Genomic DNA, 15196 nt, shown 5'->3' on the forward strand with positions numbered 1-15196 from the left:
AGTCAACCAGGCATAACGTATTATCTCACTCATTATTCATGGCTGTTAATTTATCATACAGCAACACTGCTGTAGGTAATCGGCTTGCAAGACATATGATGTGTCACCTGCTATGGTCTTAAAGGCAATCCACACCGCCAGCTTTTTTAAAGCAGTTTTAGAGCCTTTCACTCGTTCATCTCACTTAACAGTGCCATCAGAGATACGACAATCTTTGCAACATCCAACTAACTTAACTTAGTTCAGCTCAATTACACTGAGACTGCGTTTCAGGCACGGCTACTTTGAAAATGCCTTTATAGAGTATAGAGTATGGCAGGCAAAACAGTGTGGTGCATGTGGAACCAGGCTATCGTGAAAAAATCACACAGAAACTGCTCATCAAGTTTCATGTATGCAGACTGTAGGATAACATCCCCTACTGAATCACAGGCAACGTATGCCAATGGACATCAATATGCAAGAACACAACATGCTCAGCGTGCGTCACCTATCTACGCCCCTGTAACATTAATCAATCCCTTGCTATAGTGGCATTCATATGTGTTAAAAAAACTCTGAGGAGGAGGAGAATGAGTCAATGTGGATTGATCGGACACCCTGATACCTTTTAGGAATCAACAGAGGGTCTATTGATGGAGAATATAGTTGTTGATGGAGACAGTGAGTGGTTTTGGAATCAACCTTGTGACCTTTTAGCTTATTTTACCACTGGACCACCCAATGAGTCGTCACATCTGTGGAAAAATCTGTGGATGAACCCACTGAAACACAATGAGGGCTGCAATTCCACACAGAGATGAAACATTGTCTGACTGCACCAACAGGATCCAACACTGTGATAATAATGTCACACTTGCACACATACACTTTTCTTGTGCTTTTCTCAAATGCACAATCTGAGTGGGGCTCTTTTGCCTCCTTAGTCTCTTTTCAAATATAAAGCTCAAACACACACACACACACACACACACACACACACACACACACACACACACACACACAAATCGTCTCAGGTCTCCAGGGATTTGCCTGCCAGTAAATGAAGCGCCACTTGGCTGTCACCCATTCAATGGCGCATCATTTTACTGTTGCATTGTGGTCCGCAATGCTCTTGTTGACACGCTGAGAGTGTCGTGATGGGGTGAAGTTACGCTGGCGTGACACCCTGGGAGAGCCAGAGAACCTGATGCTGACAGATCAGGAGCTTTATGCAGGGTGTGTGTGTGTGTGTGTGTGCCTGAGAGTACAAGTACTGCAGTGCCACAATATGTGTCTTTGATATTTCATTAATAAATGCACATATGTGCCACCAGTTATGAACCAGTTTTATGGTGTATGGTTCAAAGTGAATTATTCACCTCCATCACTGTTCTTCCAGAAGTTTCCTGCTAGTGGAATTGACTCTGATGACTAAAATCAGGAAACCTTCTATTGTTTCATCTTATATTTACATGGTGTACAGCAGTTTACCATAGCAGTTTTTGTTCACATACACCTCGGTTCAAAACCAAAAGAGAAACCTTTGTTTATGTATTTTGTGCTGTTGTCATCAAATTATTTCAGTCACACACACACACTGTTCTATATCAGTCTTGTCACATTACGTGTTGTATTCCACAACGTGAACAGTACTGAGTGAATAAATGACCACACACAATGTCATTCAGTTTGAAAGAGTCTTTCATGAGTTTCCACGGAGGCCTTCATCATCTCTTTGCTTCAAGGGTCTTTTTTCTAGAATGTGCTGCAAAGTCATCCAACAGTGCAGTTACAAGGAGTAAATAACATGATAATTGTGATGGTTACAATCAGGATTGAGGAGAAAACTTTGACTTTTCCTAGATGTAAAACCTTAGCTTATGGACGTATGCTATGCAGTTTTTTGGCATCTGAAATGCTTTCAAGCTAATGAAGGTATTACACCAACTTCATGGACTGTATTTTTGTCTTTACACTTGTAGCAATACATCCACCCTAAAGTAGGCCATTAACTTGGATACTTGCTTTACAGATGAGATAATGCGTTACCCTGGAGATGTTCTACGATTATTATCATGTTTTTTTTTTCTTGAAGCACCCGCTCAGATCATTTCCAGTATCTCCAGTTCCCTCCCGTCTTGTCAAAACTGCGGGGGAGTAAACTTCCACTGAATTGAGGTACTGTGATAGAGCTGATACCGATCTGTGAGACAAGGACCCTTTTTCCTTATATAGTGAGCGATCATTGTTTTTCTAAATTATCTGCTATTTCCCATGCTGTCCACATTACAAAATCACTAAAAAAAAACATGACATCTTTTTTGAAAGGTGTTTCAGAACCAAATGTTGGTGCTGCCAGATGCCTGAATTTGCATGTTATGATATAGCATCAGCAACTTTGATAGAATGAGCCAGAGGACTTGTCTAGCGTCTTATCAGGTCAAATAAGATTACTAACAATTCTCAAGACACATTACATTTAGGACACTACAAAGTCAGGGAAGAATAATGTTATCAGAATTGTTCACTTAATTTGTAGCTGAACTGCAACAACTGAATTTTAATCATCAAGAGTTTAAATGGGAATCACTGATACTAATTTTCTACATCATTGGAAGTTGATTTGATTTTAGAGGCAACTAAGTCTCTTTGGCAAAACCAGTTTAGTTATTAAATTATTCAGGTAAAGGTATTTCTGGGATACATTAGATGAAGCAGCAACCTGCGGGGCTGAAAGATAAAGCCAACACAAAAATTCCAAAAATTAAAGTGCCACTTCAGGCTAACTCCAAAAGCGAGTCAAGCTCTATCTTAACAGCAGAAATAAACATGTTTACAGCCTGGTTAAAAAAAAAAAACAAAAACAATTTCTCCATTCATGACAACTGTATGAGGGATAAAATTCATATAACTCACACATTTACATTTTATTAAGGTTTAAAGTTATCCATATTGTAATACCCTCTTTTTGATCTTCATTAGCATAATACTATCATTTGTTATGAAATTAATGTTTTTAAGTTGAGTGATGTCCATCTTAATTTTTTCCTATTTGTACAAAATTGTATCATAATACTTACTACCATTATACCCGAACCACGTACCACATATCTAAATATCACATATGTAAAATATCAAAATTGGGACACAAAGCGAGCCTTTACCAAACCTGTTGCACATACCAATGTTGATAAGTTTCTCAGAGAGGCCCAGGTGGCTAATGAGAAGACGCAGCTTACCAAGACAAAGCCGGAGACAAAAGCAGCACATTTCAGTTGGTTGGAATTCTTGTGTCCCTGCTGGGATTTTTTCCGTTTTACACAGCAACAATGAAGAGTTAATAATAGCTCAGCCCACCTCTCTTTACTCCTGGTATCCGTGTCTCTTTCACCTTTCCCCCTTGGTGTCTCCCTCTCAGACAGGTGGAGGGGTAACTTGATATGGTGGGAGCTTTCTGTACTCAGGGGTTAAAATAACAATCAACAATCTGCTGTTTAATGGGCAAACAGGTGTGAAAAATCTTCTGCTGACAAAAAGAGGAGAATTTGTAATATTAGAAAAGTTTAAAATCTGCAGTTATTGTACACATTTTTTGTGGGAAGAAGTATTTGTTTTTTTAATCCAAATCTGTGTATTAATCTATGAATCCATACCAGTGTGTGATTACGGGGTGACTCTGATTTGCAGCTTTTAGATCATACAGCGTGGAGGAATGGTGTGTATTGCCTCAGCCCATTATCAGGTACAGGAAACGAATAACACAGCATTGAACGTGTGCTCTGCCCCCTCCTTCAGTCCTGCCCCCTGCATGATGATGTCACTAACTCACTCATATCTTATCGGAAGGAATTCCAGGACTTCCTGATACCCAAATATGGTTACACATCCTGCAGGATTATCAGCAACATGGGGGTTGCTAAATACATTTCTTGCTTTCTCTCATCCTGTTTGAAGCATTTTGCAAGGGGGATATAATGACGTGTTACAGTAGGTCTGATATACAAATAGTCTCTTTAACTTTTTGTCAATTTTTTTGTTACTTTTCTGTGGATTTTTTTAAATAACATCTGATCTGAAATATTTAAAGTTATTATGAATACCAAACCACAAGCTTTTAATTTACAGTTTATCTCTAACATGTGTAAGCAGATAGTTCAACTTTACATATGTAACATAAATGGTTATGTGTCCATATTTGAATGTGGAAAGACCTGCTGTTTGTGGATTTTTTGTACTATTCAAACTTCCTTGGAAGAAGTACCTTTTCTAGACACAGAATTAGTTTAAACATTTATTGCTATATTGCAGTGCCAGCAATGGTTTACCCCGCATATCACCATATTTTGCAATGTATATGACTCACATACTTACTGTAATATATGGCCATAAACTGCTTTAGTCCCTTCCTGATAAGACTTGTCAGTGTCGTTGAAATGCTCTCATTGTGAATGGTTTAACATGCATCCTAAGTTCCAAGTATGTCCTAAAAAATAATAACATTTCTACAGGGAAGGGGTTGGAGACTTTCCACTTTCTACCGCAGACTATAAACTGTTCATGACAGAAATGGTGTGTCAAAATCAAGAAGTAAAATTAAGAGAAAAGTGCACATCTCTGCCAGATGGCTGTGCTTCAGACGCCAGAGCTGATCACAGCCAATCTAGACCATCTGCACCCAGCAGAATTCTTCCACCCACATCCCTTACAGTCAAGATGGCTGCAAAAATAACAAAAACTTGACTAATTCATCTCACATTGTGTCTGACATTAGTGGATCACAATATGACAAGAATTAAATAAATCTGCAGATTCAAAAAATGAATGAATTTCTATGGATGCCAGTTTTTGAGCCACGACAAAGACAAAAATGTGGCCTGCAACAGACTAGGTAAGGCTTAAAAAAAAGCCAAGATTATTGCAGGAAATGCCTTTTGCTCTACACTTTTGCTACCCTGCTTTGTCGATCACTTGGGGCCTCCATCAGCTGGTTCAGAGAAGTGAGGAATCAGTGAAAAGAGGTTTTTCCACCAATTGTCACGAAATGTCAGGCTGATCTAGTAGTAGGTGAGATTAGCTGCAGGCAGACAGATACAAGCTTTTGAAAACATTTTAACCAATATTTTTGTATTTAGTTGATAATAACTTACCAAGGAGGTTATGTTTTTGGTTTGGTGCGGTTTGTTTGTTGGTTTGTCTGTCTGTCAGCGAGATTATAGAAAAACTACTCACCTGATTTTCATCAAATTTGGAAGAAGGGTGAAGCATGGGTCAACAAAAAAACGATTTCATTTTGGAGCAGATCTGAAACACAGTTTCGATAGAGCATCTGGCCTTGTTTGAAGTATTCACTTTCTGTGTACCCCTCTAGTTAATCCATGTGACAAGTCCTAAAAAGTCATTAAACTGAGTGTTACCATAGATTTAATGACAGTCTTGCCATTGACATAACCAATTGCTCATTGTAATTTCTCGATTCTTCAATATTGAGTAATGTGACTGCACAGAGTTTAAACTACTGACTACCATTGATATGTTATAGGCCATAAACTGTGTGACTCTCTCTTGCAAACACATGATCAATAAAATTATTTCAGCAGTAATCAGTGAATTGCTGTGGTTGGACAGATAAGAGCTCCTAAAGCAATTAATCCGGCTTTGCCGTCACAGGAAGTGAGGTGTCATCTGCATACATGGTAACTTGGCATTGATCCAGATGGTAGACATCAAGGCTGTGGCCTGTTTTCCTGATGCCACCAAAACTACAGTGTGTCCACTGAGTTTGGCTCCACTTAAAACAGATACACATTAATTTATTAATATAATAAAATATAATACTTTAATTTTAATCAATATGTGTTATGAAGTCACTGAGAAAGAGAATAAAAAGCATTTCTTCTATAACGGTGGGTCCCATTGTTTCTTCTTAAACATCAAACATCCTGTGACGTTCAAATCTAATTTTAAAAGTTTTTTTTTCTATTCCTGTGCACACACCATGGCTTTTCTTTAAATCCTACACTTTGTTTATTGTGTACTACAAGGTAAGACAGTCAGAACCCACATGATAAAACAATATAGATTAGCAAACAAACCAGAAAATAAAATAAACATTCAATGGAAATCTACCAGCTCGCACAATGGTAGATTGTGCTCTCAACTAGTTGCTGCTTCACTTATCATATCATCAAGAGGAAAACACGAAGAATTTTACAACATGTGGCATTTCCCCATTTTGGAAACAATTTTAAGAACACAACACATTGCAGTTCATGTAATGTGCTTTTGTTTAGATGGCTCTATGTAGATATAGAACTTAAGCATGGTATATATTTTACTACAATTGTAATTATTAATCCATTAAGATTAACCATAAAGCAGTAATACTTGATATTTTCAGCCAACAGTGGAAAGCACAATGAGCTCTAACATGACACTGACATATTATTACCCAAACTTTGTTCATATGCTTGTGCTTCACATCTATTCTTCATTTATTTTACCTGTGAAAAAAGAAACCTTCATTGCTTCCTTTTGTCTTTGTCTCCTCCTTCCACCACCTTGAACTTGACAATGTCTCACCTCTGTACATACTGCTGATAACTGACGTAATGAAGCATAACAGTTCTGAGTTTACTCAGATCAATGTCTAAGCTCGTACCTTAAAGAAAGGTAAACAGGCTTGTATTGAAAGCGTCATTCCAGAGAACAATCGGAGGCTGTTCACAGGTTCCTCCCTCAGTCAATAAGAGGCCTCCAGCGTCCAAACAGTCAATTTGAGGCTTTCATATGATTATACTCACCATGCACTAGTATAACTACACAATGGCAATAGAAAAAATCACTCACCCCTTTACTATAATCATTGTTGCCAGAATCATCATCATTATCATCACACTAATATCATCATCACCTTTACTGTAACGTGCTGCCGTCATGATTCATTTCCTACACCCTTGTCTTATCTTTTTAATCCAGTCAATATTTTCTCCCATGAATGATTAAAAAGATAAACAAATGAAAGCTATTTAGACAAATATTACTCAACACAATTACACTTTCTCAGATGGTGGGTGGTGTGTAGGTTATCATGTCTGACCACTGTCAGTGCTCTCTGTCAGATACATTCATTTTATTCTCAGAAACTTCAAAGTCTGATTTTGCTCTGTGTTCTCAAGTAGCCCTGCCCCCCAACCCAAGCTCTTAAGATTTACAAGGAAAAACTAAAAAGTAAATAAATGAATAAGCTTCATGTTAAACTGCTTACAGTAAGTACTCATTTTTTTACGAGACACTTTCTTCCTCTTACTGAGTTAATTCAACTTGAGTCATATTTATTAAAACTAACTATACCTATACTTGAGGACAGCTTTTGGCTTCTCTACCCACCACTCGTCTGTTACATAATGTTACATCAGGTTCCTTCCATGAAAAGAGAAACTGATCTTGTAAAACTAACCAAATAAAATAAGCAAGACTCTCTCCTTTGGTGCTATATGTTCCTGTCTCTGTTTCCACTGATTTTCAGAGCAGGACATTTTGAACATACAGTATGTTGTCATTTATATGTGAGTCACACAGCTGTGAAAAAAATGTGCTGCTCATATTGATTCTAACATTTATACCTGATAAAATAAAAAGTCACTGTCTTGAAATTAACCTGGCTGTAGTTCGACTTTTATGCTAAGATTTGATTCAGGAATTCACTTTTTTTTTTTCAAATTTTCCTTATCAAGCATGTGAATATATTTTTGTGGAATATGTTTTCATGGATTATGTTGACTACACACTTGCCTGTTGACTTGTTAACATTATTAGGATTTGTGTGTCTTGGGCAGTACGAAACTGCCACTTGATGGTCCGATAGATGGAGACAAGAGAGATGAAGAGGCAGCAGGAGGTAATAGAGGCTGTCTGACGTCTAGACGAAGCAGATAGCATCAGTCGGTGGTTCCTCTGCAGCAAACAGGAGCCAAAAAAGACTGACCATTGTCTTAAACTCACAACCCCAATAAAAATGAGTGATTCAGTTGTAAAATGCCATAAATTCAGTGCAGGACGTCTCTCAAAAGCCCCTTCACAAATCGTTTACATGGTTGTTGTTTTTTTATATTATTTTTATCAAAATGCTTTCCTTATCTGATGTTAAGGACGCAGATCTTACTTCCCAACAGCACGTCATACTGCGATGTATATGTTGCAATGTATTCAAATGCAGAACACACATTACATAAGTTTAAGGTGTGTGCCTTAACCGCTGGTATTAGAGTAAAAGACATTATATAACTGTATGTAGTAACAGAGAAATCAATCACCTGAAGGCCTGATGGGTTTACACAGCAGTTTGTTCAATTGAGGTACAATCAGCTGCTATGAGAATCTCAGAGAGGTGAGTTTTATGTCCAAGAGTACCACACTTCAATACTTTCCTTTTCTAACAGCTCTAACACACCAAATAACTTAAAAGAATGAATAAACTGCAAAGAGTACAGTCATTATCTGCCATATCTATGCCTGTTTATCCTATGCATTGCCTGCATTTTTATCAATCATTTTAATAGACAACTGCAACTGAAATAAATACTTAAATACTTACTTAAAGAAATGATGACAAACATAACTCCTGTTCACTGCTGAAACAAATCTAACTTGCATTTTAATATTAACATTAATGAAGGCTGCTTATAGGATAATTTACCAGGATGTTTTTCTTAAAGGGACCAATCCCTGATAATTTTGTTATTTTTATCCATATCTTGACTAACCCATTGTAAAACAGAATGTGGCCCAGATAGTGAGATTTGAAACCCAGAAATCTCATGATAATAAATCAAATACTGGTACTGATTGACAACACTATCTGCTCCTTGCAGATGCACTGTATTATATCAATTACAGGACAGGAAAAATCATACGAGTATCTCCTTAACTTTAAGTCTAGTGAGCAGAGATCTGGAGGGTGTTGGAAAACATCCGTGTCCTCATCTGCCTTCTGCCTAATAATACACACTGCCAAAGAGGAATGCAGTGTAGCATCTTCCCTCAAGTTATGAAGCATGAAAAAAACAAAATACCTTTTTACTTTCCTTTTAATTCTCTCCCCATCTGTCTTTCATTTAAAAAAATTTTCTTCCCCTTTCTTCCTTTGTTCTGTTTGTTTATTTTGTCCTGTATGTACACATGACCAATACACACACACAAATTACGATGGACAAAATTTAAGTGGTTGTACAAGTTTTACAATTTTCCCAAGCCCTAGCCTGTTGTTGTGGAAAATCATCCACCTTCTCAAGTTCTTTAATATTGCATTCATTTGACTTCCATGAAAAAAGCAGAGTATACACATCAGGGGCTTCTAGCACAGTAGGTCAGAGAGACTGAATATAATTTGTGAAGCCTGTTTTATGTGTCAGTAATAAATCATGAGTGACGGAGCCTCTTCGTGAAATTGATACAAAGGAACATGCCTGGAGCGTGAGTGCACAAGCTTTGTCATGACAGGTTTATGGAATATTTGTCTTCAAGATGCAATATTCCAAATAATCTGCATTATCATCAGCAACAATCAATAAATTCTAGTTTTCCATGGCTTGCCTGCATGTACACGTTTGTGTGTGCAGATGCAATTCTTTTTATAGTCAAATTGCACGCTGTCTGATAGTATCCTGTGTCAGCATATTCAAACTCTTTTTTTGAAGGTGGCATTTACGCTACACAGTCTGCATTATTTTATTATATATTCCAGATGTCTTGTCCATTATTTTTTACACATTTTAATGTGAAAAATTTGGTATCTTTGGAAACTTTTGGATCTCTACTAGAGTTCTCAATAAAGTTTGGCATTTTGAATCTATTGGCACAGTGTGAGTTTGCAATGAATGAGGGGTTAAACACCTCATGTTATCAGTGGATAACAAGACAGAAACAGTAACATTTATAATAGTAACCAAACGTTTTAAACCTGCAGCAACCTGGATGTGAAATCCAATCACAGATCACATCAAGATATAAAATGTTGATGGTTTGCTGTTTAAACAGACCTTTTTCACAGTGTCAATATTAATAGTTCACACTATCTGATATTTTAGTCATTATAATCTTCTTGGAACCCATTAAAACAGGTCTCACCCTGAAGTCATAGTGCGCACAGTTTCTTGGTTTAAATGAGATGATATATGGTTGATGTAATTATGGAATGCTTCACTGGTGATTGGGTTTAGGCCAAGTTGGGAGTCAACTGATTTACAGCAGCTGTGCATCAGCTCGTAAAAAAGGCAAAGACAAATTCTGTGCATCAAGATTGAGACTGTTTGTTTAGCTATATTTACCAAAGAAGTGAATAGCTGGAGCGCATTGAGCATATGGATGGACAGTGGAGAAGTACACTATGCTGCAAGATTGGTGTGAGCATTTTTTATGAACAAGCAAACAAAAACTTTGTGCAGCCACTTTTTAAGCACATGAGGAGTGAAGTGTTTCATACTCAAAGATTGTAGGTGGAGTGTCATTTGAAAGTCATTTTCCATGGTATGATTATGTTTGTTCAATAAGAGCATGACAAAAGTAGCATAAACCAATTTTAAGACCCGTAATTAAATCAAATCATCATCAAAAATGTAACTGGCAGATCTGGTTCACTGGCTCCAGTCTGTCTTCCCCCTCAACAGCAGAGGCTAATTCAGGGCGTAAAGTGGGAAATGTTCTTTTCTTGGTGGACAAATTCTTAAAAGGCAACTCATCATCATGAGCAAAGTCAGTTCAGACCAAAGTTGATAGTCTCAGCAACAGGGCATGGCAGAGCATGTTGGCCTTCTGGTGTTCACTGCTGTGCCTAACTACAGCCTCACAGACAGGTCAACATGGCTGTAAACTATTTTGTTAGTTTTAAAAATGAAACTATATATTTGTGGCCCATATTTAAGGACTTATGTATTCAGTTAGAACCAACAGGCTCGAGGCACCACAGAGAGGTCAGGGAAGTCAGAAAGTATTGACAGACATTCTAAAACAATGTTGGTTTTGGTTCTTTCCTGGGGATTGGTTTACAATAAGGAAGGATACGGATAAAAGATCAACACTAACCTTATGCTAAGATAGCAGATAGGCCTGGATCCCCCTGCTGGGCTGAACCTCCTGATGGGTTATTAAATTTATTGTGCAACACTAACCCTGCTGGAATGTCTCCAACTGACAGTTGTTCAACATGCACGTAGTATTTTACCAGTTCTTTTATCAAAGCTCGCCACGTTCAACTGTGGCATAATTATACTCTGCAAGCATGTGAGCCAACCAGTGAGACAAACTAGACCAGATCAGAAAACGTCCTGTCATTATATTCAGTATAAACAGAGTCCACATCAGTGCTGAATTTTCTCACGGTTGGTAACAACACACAGGCCTCGGGTTTAACAGCAGTAAATCGACACCATCAGACAATAATGACATAGCGGTTTAATTCCACTTAACAAAATGTTCCAATCAGGTTTGACACGTGTATCGCCACCTGTTATAATAAACTGCCAAACAAGTATTTTCCCTGTTATGTTGAGAAACTTAAGACAGGAATGCCCAAATTGCCTGACAAATTGGTTGTCAAGATTAACAAATCTATACCTGGTATGCTCTGCTCAGTCTTTGTATCGAACAGTCCTTGTTGATGTCATTAGAAACAATGCATTATCTAAAGAAAGACAGCGCGATCCAATTTGTAAGCAGCAGGAATGATTTACCATATATGAAAACACAATAGTTTGGCCCCGAGTCCTCAACCCAAAGTCGCCTAAAGTTTAAGGGGGTGCTTTTGGCCTTCTGTTGCAAGATGCCGCTCAATTTAACATGTACCAACCAGGAAGAGTTTCAAAAAGACCACAAAGAAACAGAAAAAGGTCATAAAGAGATACAAAGGACAAAAAGATACAAACGCAACCACAGAAATGGGCATAAAACCCCAAAAAGAGACAAAATATGGCTACAATGAGACACAAAAGACAAAAAAAAGACACAAATAAATGCAAAAAAATGCAAAGAGACAAGAGCCCAGGTGCCCATTGTCTTATAGTCTGCCCATTGTGACCCATAAAACCATGTCCTGGTCCCATTACTGTGCTTTAAGATACAATGTTCTAGATTAATTATAGACCATTATATCAGTCCAAACATCTAGCCAAGAATAAGGCTGTCCTCATAAATCTGTGCTGAAGATAAAGAGAGCAAAAACAACTGAAGCAAGTGCCAAAATGAGTGGCATGTCCCCTGTCAGTGCTGGTGAAAGGAGGTGTGTTGCGTCATTGCTGTAGCTGCAGCTGGTTAAAACCTCCTCGCAGTGAGGACTCAAAGCTATGTAATGCATGTGACTTACCTCAATGTGTATTTCAGCAAGTGATCTTTTATGTTTCCCATAGAAGGGCGTGTTGTCTTTTAAAAAATCAACAATAGATAAACAATAGAAAAACAATGCATATTGGTGAGTACAAGTCATTCCAGAGTGTGTGAGATAAATAAGCATGTACATTGTTTTAGAGACAATAAGAGGCATTGGCATACTGATGCACATGGTAATTTTCTTCAAGTTTATGCTGTTCATCTAGGTGTAGTTCTGAAACTTCTGGTGTGTGCTTGATGTGATGTCTCACAGAAGAAGATGCTGAAATATTGATCTTGTAAAACAAACATTTTTAAGGAGCAGTGTGTAAGATATATATAATTTATTCTTTATTCTATATTTATTTCAATATAATTCATTTGCATCTAGTAGTGAGGACTGAGGACTTTTTTTATATTGTTCAAGAGGTCTCTTTCTCTCCAAAACAATTGTATTAGGTGATTTAAACCGGTTAAAACACTACAAGCAGTTCACAAACCCCTTATTCACTGTTTTTTCAACACGGGCTGCCTTGTGTGCTCACCTTTTTTCTCTGATTAATTAAGATCAATTTAATAAAGCAGTTTAATGTTGAAAAAAATCTGTGGTTTTCCAATGCTGTTTGTCGAGGAGGGGCAGCTAACTAAAGGTGGTCGAAGCAAAAAAGTGAATATCTAGCTCTAGCTCTGGGCTTCTGTAACAACATGGTGGTGTAACATGGCGATCCAAGACGTGGAACCGTTCCTTATATAGACATAAACAGCTCATTCTAACAAAATCACAACAATTCTTTTTTCAGGTTATTATATACTAAAGAAAAATACTTATTATATGCCATTTCTGTTCATATATCCACCTAAATCCTACACACTGAACCTTTAAAAAAATCATGTCTTTTGCCTTAAAACACATATATTGGATTGTTTTTCTGACCAGTGTCATAAACAACACACACATTTTTCTGATCACACATGTGATCTTTGTCTTTACACCTTCGTATATACATTTCTCTGAGACTTCTATAAAACAATTGCTGTGTGCTGCTGTTGTTAATCACCATGATGAAAGCCTTATCATTTGTCGGACCTGCTGAAGCATGTAGTGAAATGCACAGTCGTGGCAGCTTTTTATTATTTCCTGTGTATTCATGTGTACACGTCATGAAATCAACTTCATTCATTAGGACAGCCACTGGTAATAAAGGTTTATTATCTGCTGCATCCCAGATTTTACCTTCTCGTTCCACTATTTCACCAGCCTTGAATACAATAAGTTTTAATTGTGCGCATGACTGCACAAGAACTCTATCAGCATGATGACTCATTTATTTTTTTGTGTGACATGGATACACAGTATTGCAAAAACCAGAAAGACCAAAAGAAAAGGTCTTCATTGGCAGGCAGTTTATTATAGCAATTATTATTTAAAAAAAAAACCAAAAAACGCATAAATAAAAATCTAAACAAGTTGATTTTGGCTTCCTGGCTGTCATAGAATCAGAGGGTGAGGGAAATTTTTTTCCCTATTTTAGTTAATTAAGATAAGCATGACTAAAAAAATAAGTTATATACTTTTATATACTTCTTACACTACTCTGTGTGCGTGTGTGTGTGTGTGTGTGTGTGCGTGTGTGTGTGTGTGAGGAGCCTGATGCCCTCCAGTTGTTTTCCTTCTTTCCTGGATTCTCTCAGGTGAGTCCCGCCTCCCTCTTCACAGCTGATTGGACCACAGGACTCATCCTCCGCTCTCATTGGCTGTGCTGCGCGGTGACCGTCGCCTCCAGGTAGCAGGTCCATACATGAGCTCAGGTAAAACCTACCTGTGCTGCCAGAAGAGAGGGGAGGGCTGTGGAATTACCACGTAGTTTTCAGCTTCAGTAAGACGCATTTGACAGTAATAACTCTTTATGCGCTTGTAAAAACATTTTATTTTCCTGAAATTTGGTTAAAAGTACTAATTTAAATGGCAGCGAGGGTAGGACAGGCCATGAATCCGCCGCACGCGACAGAAGAAAGGGCGGTTTTCACGCAGCTGAAGCCGGTGAGGATGCCGGGAGCGGACAATGCAGAGGAGGCGTCCGTGTTTGAGGACGTCAAACCTGCGGTGAGAGTCTCTGCCGACCCGCTGAGGACGCTCGGGCTTCCGGTGAACCGGGGGTCCGACCTCTCTGGGGGTTTTTAATCTCTTTTCTCTCCTCTCAGCCTCTGCTTCCATGTTTTAACAGAGAGTGTGGCTGCAGGTGGTGCTTCTACCAAAATAAAAGCTGGTTTTGGATATACACAAAGCTGCTAATAACCATTGAATAACCGCTAAGGTGCATGTTATGCACTTTATGTCTATACCTATGAAAGAAAGCAGCTCACCTGTCCAGGTTAAAGTCCTTCACAGACACCTGATATGTTAGAAAACACAGGTAAAGTTCACCTGGAAGCTGTGTTTGAGGCAACAAGTGGCAGCTCTGCAATACAAATTATTCAAATTAAACTTTATTTGTCTTTCTGTAATGTAAAGGAGATTGATTTTAGTAAATACAGTTTGAAGTTGCAATGTTATTTTAAGATTTTATTAATGACATTCACATGCACACAAAACACATTGATTGTAGGTTATGTATTCTAAACTGTTTGAAACTTGTTATTTCCATCAACTTTTAATAGTACACTGGTATTTAGTATGTCCGCTGTGTTGATATAAATGTGGTTTGAAGTTAAGACCTATCTGGCATTTCTTATTTTTAATTTGTTCTAATTATCACACATATGCTGAATTTGAATGGAGAGGAACTGGTTGCCTGTTTTACTCAGTTGATGATGACCGTACCTGCCTGCAGAAACTATCCAGTCATAGGATTTGATC

The 15196-nt window shown here is 37.9% G+C and overlaps 1 protein-coding gene across 1 annotated transcript in view; it reads left to right on the forward strand.

Annotated features, from left to right (window-relative positions):
• Positions 1-14165: 14165 nt before the first annotated feature.
• klf5l (Kruppel like factor 5 like) overlaps positions 14166-15196 on the forward strand; it is a 28530-nt gene continuing 27499 nt past the window's right edge. The window contains exon 1 of the mRNA XM_042498809.2: positions 14166-14443. Coding sequence (XP_042354743.1) covers positions 14303-14443 — 141 coding nt within the window. The 5' untranslated portion in view covers positions 14166-14302. The remainder of the gene's footprint in view (positions 14444-15196) is intronic.

The sequence above is a fragment of the Plectropomus leopardus genome, chromosome 15, assembly GCF_026936395.1.
Source record: "Plectropomus leopardus strain MGB_pleo_1.0 chromosome 15, ASM2693639v1, whole genome shotgun sequence".
Taxonomy (NCBI): domain Eukaryota; kingdom Metazoa; phylum Chordata; class Actinopteri; order Perciformes; family Serranidae; genus Plectropomus; species Plectropomus leopardus.